General features: G+C 36.4%; 1 protein-coding gene across 2 annotated transcripts in view; it reads right to left on the reverse strand.

Moving 5' to 3' along the window:
* The window catches only part of LOC134804788 (SPARC-related modular calcium-binding protein 1), a 32504-nt gene extending 24864 nt beyond the window's left edge, over window positions 1-7640 (reverse strand). For both annotated transcript variants that reach the window (XM_063778029.1, XM_063778028.1), the window contains exons 1-3: window positions 7263-7640; window positions 3666-3834; window positions 2091-2315 (exon numbers count right to left, since the gene is read on the reverse strand). In XM_063778029.1, the coding sequence (XP_063634099.1) occupies window positions 2091-2315; window positions 3666-3834; window positions 7263-7349 (481 nt within the window). In that variant the 5' untranslated portion in view covers window positions 7350-7640. The remainder of the gene's footprint in view (window positions 1-2090; window positions 2316-3665; window positions 3835-7262) is intronic.
* Between the last annotated feature and the right edge of the window lie 2718 nt (window positions 7641-10358).

Below are 10358 nucleotides of genomic sequence, written 5' to 3' on the forward strand. Positions count from 1 at the left end.
GTGAAATAGCATTTGTATATATAAATAGGTCATCACTACATTTTGGCGTAGCAGCAGCGAATTCTAGATACCTACAATACAAATAGCACAATATCTATCTCAATAAAACGTGAATCAGATCTTGGATCATTACACCATACGCACTTACGACTGTATGACTTCCCTATACCTACAAATGTAGTTTAATTCGATAATACCTTTGCTGTAAACAGCAGGCGGGATTGCTACCTTCCGCCTACACGGGGCCCCTGGGCAAGGGCCCTTTGCTCTGTTGAACTATGAAGATATAAGGATATCTTCATAGTTTCACAGAGCAAACTGTCCCTGCATTTGAGATTACAATAGACTAGCATTGATCTTTGACATATCATTCTAGATCATTCCATATATGAAACGACAATGGCAATTGTAGCTATTGACATCGAAGTTAGCGTGTCAGAAATGCCGCGCGTTAATCGTTGCATGTGACTTCTAAAGTTTGCAGTTTCTTTTTGTAAATATATTGTTATTTGCTCGGTTAAGATCTTTGTCTATCTAGTTCTGGAATATTTATATAAAATAAATCAACGCCGAGTCTAGCATCAGGTGTATGTTGCGACGCAAAGTAAACACTCTTGCGCATCTGGAGCATTGTTTACGGCTTATTTCAAACATACTCAGACGCTATTTACAACTTACGACGTTACTCAGAACAGATGTTGTGAATCTGGATCCGAAAATTAGTTTTAAGACGATTTATAGGTAATGATTTATCTCCAGTTTAGTCGGAAAACCATTGTAGAGCAATAAATAATAAGAACTATCTACAGGATTAAATACGATCGATACATGAAAATTACGGTATATGTATAATTTAGACAATTCGGCACAGTACAACGTTAACTGCAAAGGACAGTCGAGCACTAAATTAAATTAAATTAAATTAGCATGCATGTTATTAGCAGAGCAGTATAAAGCCAAGCATTGCTACGCTGGCTACCTTGGTGAACCCTGGCTTGAAAATATCTACTGATTTATAACACTTCTCATTATTTACACAATTAATTCTAATTTAATAACTGTGCGCGCCGCAAAGATAATTTCTATTTTGCCTGATCCTATCTTAGATATATTTATCCTCCCGATGCCCTTTTATAACGGGGTTGAAAGTTTTTACGACTTAGACGAAGTACAGTACCGCAGTGAAGCTACTACAGGCTTGTAGATATATACATACTACCAGCATATTCGGTTTTTAGTTTTCCCAGGAATTGTCTCATTGTGCAATCTCCTTGTTTGTCAACAAGCTTAATTAAGCAAAAGCACACAGAGCACGCCGTCAGGTTCGTAAGCGTTAATAGTTTTATTAATTAGGTATGTATGCATCGGGTTTATGTACTTATGTTATGATCCAACAATGTTTTTAAGCTAAACCCAATACTAGAAAATACTCACCTGGCCTATTACCACTCCCAATACCAAATAAACATTAAATTTATCATGTATAAAAGCCCTTCGCAACAGCGTACATATCTTAAACAATTAAAATTTAGACAGTCTGTTCGACTCAACAATGTGATAGGTGTGTAAATATAGTATAGGTATAATAATAATAAATAAAATAATAAATATTATAGGGCATTTTTTTTACACGAATTGACTAAGCCCCACGGTAAGCCCATGAAGGCTTGTGTTGTGGGTACTTAGACAACGATATATATAATATATAAATACATAAATACATAGAAAACAACCATGACAGGAACAAATATCTGTGTCATCCGTGTCATCACACAAATAAATGCCCTTACTGGGATTCGAACCCAGGACCATCGGCTTCACAGGCAGGGTCACTACCCACTAGGCCAAACCGGTCGTCGTAAGGTAAGGTTATAGTAGTGTACAATTTATAGGTCCCTATGACAAGAAGCTATGTCACACCTATCGTTTTGCTGAGCCGAATATTCTTCAGGTCACCTGTGGAACGTCGCATTAAGTAGCGTTAACCGAAAATTTGAAACATAGGTATGACCTGAATGCGGGTAAGCATTTTCATACAGCGCGACACCCCTGTTGAATGAGACCTTAAACAGAGCAAACAGAAGACTCACCGGTTTTGGTACAATCAGGTCTCCCATTCCTGACCGCGGTGTCCTGGAGCGGCTTGCCGTCGGGCGTGACGCACCAGCAGCCCGCGGCGGCGCCGGCGCCCGCGGCTGCGCACTGCACGGCGGCGTAGGTGCCGTCTGCGCGGCATCGCGGCACGAAGTTGGCTCGGCGCCCGCCCTGCCCGTTCAGGGCATAGCGCAACGCAATCAGGCAGGATGATTGGCCCTCTAACAATAAATTATTATTAGAAAGGAAAAAACTCTGAATTAAAATGTATCTTCCTCGCCGCTCAGGACTAGTATTGGCTTTTGGTAGCAGGGCACTTAAACATTAACAGGTTCTTTACGAAATGGTACGAAAATACCATTATACCATATACAGAACCACAGTTCCGAATGGAAAAGAAGAGGGGAGAGGGGTGAGACACTAGATAAAGAATATCGGTGCGTTTTTACAATATTTAATATAGCATAGCATAGTCGCTACAGAATTGCGCTGTCGTTACGTGTACGGGAGGCATACCTATGGTTCTATAATACCGTGTCGTTAATGTCTACTTGGTTATAGGAAGGACAGATGTAGACAAAGACTTGTTTGATTAGAGCGAGCCAATAAACAAAGGAGTCCTGTACACTCATCGATCATTATTTTTCAACAGGCCGGTCATGCGGTGCACATGTGACGACAACGGTCTGCGTGTGCGTGTGACCATACATCAACTAGATCTTTTGCTAGATATACTTACATGTTTTTTTGCACGGATTAGTAGACGAGTGATTAGTTTCATATTATTATGTTATATATGTTTAATGTAAATGCAAAAAAACATTCCATGGAAAGTTTAAGGGTTGCGGGTGCAAGACATGTTAAGATGGGAGATGGGGTATAGTCAATGAAGTTTAACTGTTACATTAAAGGCGGGATTCCACCAGTGTGGCACAAGCATATTCAGTACAAAAATGTTTGTGCCGAACTGTGCCGCACACTGGTGGAATCCCGCCTTTAGGATAAACTGTAGGTAATCTTGTAAAAGATCCTGCTACTACGTATATTATGTATGGAAGGGAATAAGAAACTATCTTACGAATATCGAGACGTATATTCGCAACAAAAATTGGTGACGGTCACAGTGGTGTGGCCAGGCGGCCGAACAAGTCGCAATTGTATTTAAAATAGCTTCTTTAAAGGGTTCGCGTTGTCTCGGGCCCAGTTTATAGTAGGTAAAGCCTGAGACAAGATTCTATTTGGCCCTGTGTGCGTGTGTGTCACTACAAGTAAATAGGCTTATGTAATGTATGGTAATAAAGTGCGTATCAAGGGACTACCCTTACGCACTTTATTGGACAAAGAAATTAGACAGGTGGAATACCAATTCCACCTGTCCAATTTCTTTTGCAATGTGCATTTGCATCTCATATTTTGCTTAGTGAGCGAGTAAGACGCATTCCACATTGGACCAATAAATTGGACCGGTAGAATATCAACCTCAGATAGGAAGCGATTTACACAAACAAGGTCTGAGAGAACGAGTTTTGTGCAGCGTTGCATTATGCCACGTTAATAAATGGTAAAGTTACCAGCACATGGTCCTTTTCTGGCTAGCGCCACGGGTTCACCCGAGCACTGGGCTCTGAGGAGGTGGCAGCGCGTCTGGTACGTGCGGCCGTCCGTCCCGCACACTGCACGACGCGGACCAGCGTTCGCGTCGCACGACGCGGCACGCCCGGTACAGTGCTCGTTGTTAGTCTGCATAAACGATTTCATATTTAAAAAAAGCCATAAAAAGGCCTTAAAAATATTTTGCGTGTTTTATAAATAATTAAACTGGCAAAAAACTAACCCCCTTATTCATAAAACTTTACGGGCCCGATTTAGTTAAATCACAGATTAATAAATACTTAAATAGTTAGACAAATTATGTTTTATCCCTTTCTTACAAATACATAAGTCAAAAAGTTACAGATAAAGACAAACGATTGTAAGCTAATTGAGGCTTGTAGCGCGTTTATATATATATTTATATAATAAGGGGGTAAATGTTTTACATAATACTTGTTGAAAGCACCAATGAAAAGTTTTATAGGGGTTTTATAACTTTAACGCTGATTTTGATGAAAGACATGTCAATTGATTCTTTTTACGGTCCAGGTAATTTATAATCGATTTCCAATAAAGAGAAGGTAGCCACTGTTCGAACAAAATTACCTAGTACTATGATAATACTATTACTTATTCTGTGCTAGTACTCTTTACTTGTTTACGGATTATGTGTGATGGTAAAACACACATAAAATACACAGTAGGTACACATATATTTTTTTATAACTTGCACTCCGCGCTCCGTTCCGTCACATATTTTATTTTCCTCTTTTACTTTAGGTTCTTTATTATTATATTAGGGTCCGACTGAAAACCAGCGTTGCAGTTAATTTATAAACTCAATAACTACTGAACGGATTTTCATGCGGTTTTCACCTATTAATAAAGTGATTCTTGAGGGAGGTTCAGGTGTATAATTTGTTAAGGTTTTGTGTAACCCCCTTGCGAAGCCGGGCCGGGTCGCTATTCATCTATAAAACCAAAAAAATTCAGCACTGCATTCTTTAATTTACATATATGCACCTCATCCATACAATTAATAGCCACATTACCAAATGATTACAGTATTTACACTTCACCATTCAGCGGCATTTGCCCTTTCGCGGATTGGGCATGCGCCTAGCTGTCACTGGCGGGGAATGTGACGGGAATTGATAATCGTACCTACTCAATTAATTTCGTGTAGAAGGTATTGTCTACGTGCACGACAGTAATGCCGCCTGCAGTCTTTAAGCACATTCATTATTCGACAGTCAGTCAAAGTCAAAGATGGCAAAAAATATTGTTTATTGTTGCATTTGATTTATCCACTAGACATTTCGATTAAATTTACTTCAGACTGCCTCGCGTGATAGCAAATGGAGATTGTATGCATTATTTAAATTAGATTCGTTAATTACCTATCCAAATCGATGCAAATCTTTCTGAGATAACCATGCACGTATAAACATACAGGGAAAACATAATGCTTTTTTATTTTAAAAGCTCAAGCTATGCTTTACGATTATAAAACAGGTGAGCCGATTAAGTAAGTAGAAAGGTCTTTCATCCACCATTCCTTGAACAATAGCCCGCGTACTTGCGACGACTTCAAATCTTTTACTTACGCCCGTTTTCCTTATAAACAAGCTCGATTGTTTTGTTAAAGCGTCATTATGATTCCACCCGCAACGCGGGCCGGTGTGCGAACGTTCGTGCTAATGCTGATTTTGCTTGACATTGCATATTTCATTACATATATTTTTTAATTATTGACATAAATTTCGGGTATTATAAACTATCTAAACTAGGTGAGAACACTCTTTGTTCGTAATAACAATTCTGGCACCGGAAAAGTTCACTAGATTCAAAGAGTCACAAGAAGTAAGAACCTAGCCGCCGCCATACGATAAAATATAATAAAACGACATACTAACATTAGAAGAAAGAAAAAGAAAGAAGAAAATACTTTTTCACCACACCAACTGGTAAAGGCTCTTCTTGATTATAAATTTCTAATATTGTCAGCTGTTATTATAACCGTTCCAATTAATACATTTTAACTTAACAAACTTCAAAATGGAGGGAGTTCTCAATTCGTTGGATCTTTGTATTTTTAGCTTATTCATGTATTTTTCCTGATTTATTGTAGACCGCTGGATCGATTTGGAAAAATTGTTGAAAGGTTTCGCAGTTGGTTCCATTGTTAACACGTATAGATAGAGAATAACTCTTCAAATAGGTATTATAGTTAGGTAGGTACTTGAGAAATTTACGTTTTTCTAGTATTTTGTTCATTTGATTTGGAAAAGTACTACTTGGTGAAGTGGGACTGCTGATGAAGACCATAAAATAATGACTAGTCAGACTGGTTTCGTGAAGGTCTTTATATACTGATTATTTTATTATACTTATTATACTGTATAGCTAGTTGTCCGAAAGTACGAAAACAATCCGGCATCGTTAGAAAGAACAATACAAACTGATACAAATAACAACAAAGATTGTAATCCTCTCTTGTTATCATTTGTTTTTACGAGGTGTTCAAAAGAGATGCATGTCGCATACGATGTTTTATGAATGTAGTTACCTTTTTGACGGGCTTTTAACCGATTACTAAACTATAGGTAAAAGCAACCTTTTATTGGTTGGATAGCTGTACAAGGGGCAGATAGTATATGTAGTTATATTGAGTAATAGAATGCCAAGCATTTAGATGGAAAACAATAAATAAAAAGAACGTGTTCTTTGTCATTCTTACCTTACTTTACCATATTCTTAATAAGTATAATTTAATGGAGTAGTTATTGTAATAATAAAAAACCTACAACAGCCATCTACAGTCACCTGCAATAATATGTTACTCTTCGAAGGCCGCAAAAATATCTGACACGATCTTATTTGTAGAGCCATAAGAGTGTGTAACATATTTTTGCGGCCTTCGAAGAGTAACATATTATTGCAGGTGACTGTACAAATCGGCTTTCTATTTCGCAATAAACTAATGTAGGTACATATATTATTGTTATTAGTTAAACGGGGACATCTAATTTACCGTTGCGTTAAGATACCTATCTCCACAGACACGACCTCGGAGCCGGTTGAATAACATTACTCACAAGCAAAAAGCTCCTATAAAATATAAAGAAACGCCAGATTGTAACGGGGGCCCATGCGAATATGATGCGCTCTTTCCTAGCTCTACATGCAAGTTGTCGCCGCCGATACCGATGCCGTGCCCCGTGCCGGTTACAATCAAATAAAAACAAGTAGCCTAACGCAACCAAATAACCAGCTATATATTATGTAGAACTGGATCTAATCATCTTAATAAATGACTTTATGTAAATAACGGTTTAAGTACAGTTAATTATTTTGCATCCTATGTTTTTATCAAAACTTGGTTACTTATCTACCTTAATTTACAATCTTCCATGGGATTCGTTTGCTAATAAAATATATTTAATTAGAAAAGAGGTTTAGCCACGTTAAGTGTGACAAAAATTGATTGATTATACATTTTTATAAAATTGCACATACATGACTTAATATTAAATTATTGGTACAAAGAAGAACAATATAAATAAGTACTTTACCTTAACGTTGGGCACTGCGTCAGTAACGTATAATAAAAACGTAACAATAAAAAACTGGAGCATAGTCAATGATTTGATAATATACATAATTGCTAAAAGATATCAAAATTTTATTGTATTAATAAATATGATGCTATTAGATCACTCGTTCACTAAACCGACATCGATCGGCTGATAGCTAAACAACTTTTTAATGATCATATTGACATAACTGGGTTTGATTTTGCACCGCACCGGTAATAATACGGTAAGGATCGGACGCGAGACGTTCGTCTGGAGTGAGAGTTAAAACAGAATAAAATACATAATAACAAGGATAGAGCGATCCCGTGCGAGACGCGGCGCTCGCGCACCCCGCCCCGCCCACCGCTTAGCTGATTTGCCACTCTCCACGGGAATAATGATGCGCCATAAATACTATAAACCGGTGTTAATCACCAAATAAACAACCAGTGGAATCTATAATCTATATCAATGCATATAACGAGCATTCTCTTTCAATAGACACCTATTAGATCATTAGAAATAGTACCTATTATCGCCTGACCCGAACGCCTTTAACTAGGAGTCGTAATAAGTAGCAAATACCTACCTAATTTTTTTCATAAATCTAGGCTCTGTTTGTAGTAATAAGTACCTAGTTCATTTTAACCGACAACTAAATACTGTTATCGTAGATTCTGGGAAATGCACCAATTGCTAATCGATATTAATTTAATTTCACCTTGTAATTAAAAGTACGAAAAGCCTATTTTCTATAGGTCGCTAAGTAAGTGGCTATAACACTACCCTCCCCACACGCCAGTTTGGCTAAATGCGTTTACTCTTTTTGAGCCTAAATGAACGTGAAGGATGTGTAGCTAACTACATATTATATTATAATTCAAGGCGCACAAAGATTATTTTAAAAGTAAGTTTAATTCAAAACTATGGTAATTAGGTGTGTCATATTTTGTTTTTATCGCAGTGGTGAGGTTTCGACATTTTTTATGTTAATCAGTGAATTTATTTTTTATTTGGTGTTTTGGAAAACTCGCATTGCGCATGGTTCCCATTTTTGTGTTTCAGAATCTTGGCCTTGGCTGGCTCTTTTTTCAGTTATTAGTTTATTCTAGAAAACCAACAATTTTGCCTTTCAGGCTTATAACTATAAGAAACAATTACACATAGAGCTTTTAATATAGGAAATTTAACAATGGTATTTGTGCAATACTGGTATTTTGCGTAGGTATTAGAGTCTGGCTAGCCAAAAATTGTTGACAGATATTTCGTTGTTGTATCACCAATTAACTATGATTTCAAAAAAAAACTAAAAGTCAATTGTCAATTTATGTCATTCATTCAAATTGTTTGAGGTTTATAAGGGGTTTATTTTAATAGTACATTACTACAGAGGCCGGGACGAAAGGGGTTGCCGGCCGAAGACATATAAAAGTAAACTACACCCAAAATATAACCAACACGTACCTATATCATTATCACGCGTAGGTATGTTTTACACGAGTCGTGTATTTTTACTACCCGTATATTTTCATGTATCTTTGATTTTTTCGCGTTGTATTCGTCTGACTGTCGTTTTCGTCACATAAGTTTACATAGTCTTTCATGTTGATATCATGTTTCACATACATCGTTGCTTTATGCATGGAGTAAATAAGTATAATTTCCACAGTGTTGACGAATTTGTAGTTACATTCATTTAAAATATGCCACAAAACTGTTTCTAATAAACTGTAAGCCATTTTTCTTAGTTTCTCAAATAATAAAATTGCCATAAGCAACCATATACATACTTCGTCTTTGACTTGGCGGCAGAGGCAGCAAGTTATTAAAATCAATTCTGCTTACGCTGCCAATTCCAACACCTACGATTACAATTAATATTAATTTCATTATTTCGTCGGAACTCATATTAAAGTCAAAAAATCAACAACGCACCATAAATCCAATAAAACAGAATGAATATTTTTCAACTTTACCTCCATAATAATTAAAAAAATATAACTACGCGTGTTTGAGTAGACCTTTTTACCGCTAACGTTTAGATGAAATATTTTAAATGTTTTTATTTGTGTAGTTAAATTTATAATTTAAAATTATAGAATGAATTATTTATTAAGTTCATGTTGATTTTAAACAAATAAAACTGCAAATATATATAGCAAACATTGTTTTTTGTTTTTTTTTTATACGCGTAGTGGCAGAGTGTCATTACGAACCATAAAGCAAATACTGCCTCTAGTTTTTTTTATGGATGAATGCCACCGATGCTGTGTCACAAATATCTGTGAAATGAAAATTAAAAAAGAGGACTTTGCCGGCCTAGGCCTGCAAGATGTGTATGAAATTCCATTAACGACCTTTTGTCCTAGCCGCACCTGAAACGTCATACTTCGCAGCCTATTATAAGGAACATAACATCAATATTTCATTGCATGTTTGAGAAAATAATATTAATAATGTATTAATGTCTATACTGAGTGAGAACTTCGCAAACTATTATTTAAGCTCGTAAATAATTACGACAATGTGCGAAGTCGACGTGTAACATTGAATAAGGAAAAACTGCAATGTTTACAACTCCTTAACAAATGTAAACAAATTAGGAGGTTGGTGCTCTATAAATATTTTGATATTTATAGAGCACCAAAAGATATTTGGCATAGTACTTATGTATTTTTTTGGTGATGGATTAATATTACAGTATTATCGAGCTAGGTCTTATTTACACTACATTTCATTTTTCGCCTTGTTACAATGGTATATATGGTGAGAAAGTGTTAAAATATGTGTTTATCGTTGACTGTACTTTACATAGTGGTAGAAATTATGTGAGCTGACTTTGAGTGCACGTCAACACATATTTAACTTATATCCTTAGGTACCTTACGTGTGCACAGAAAATCAAAAATAATTTCTAGTATCAAAACTATAATTCCTACTACACAAAGTGTGACCAGCCCAAGATTTTTTCAATTTCCCGCCAAACATTTGTGTAATATTTCAGTAGCCAGACTCTACCTACTGGGATAGGAGTTGGATAGGAGTGTACAAATGATAATTACAATAAAAATAGGTTCCGAATTTACCGACATT

This window comes from Cydia splendana, chromosome Z (assembly GCF_910591565.1).
Source record: "Cydia splendana chromosome Z, ilCydSple1.2, whole genome shotgun sequence".
In the NCBI taxonomy this organism is placed as follows: domain Eukaryota; kingdom Metazoa; phylum Arthropoda; class Insecta; order Lepidoptera; family Tortricidae; genus Cydia; species Cydia splendana.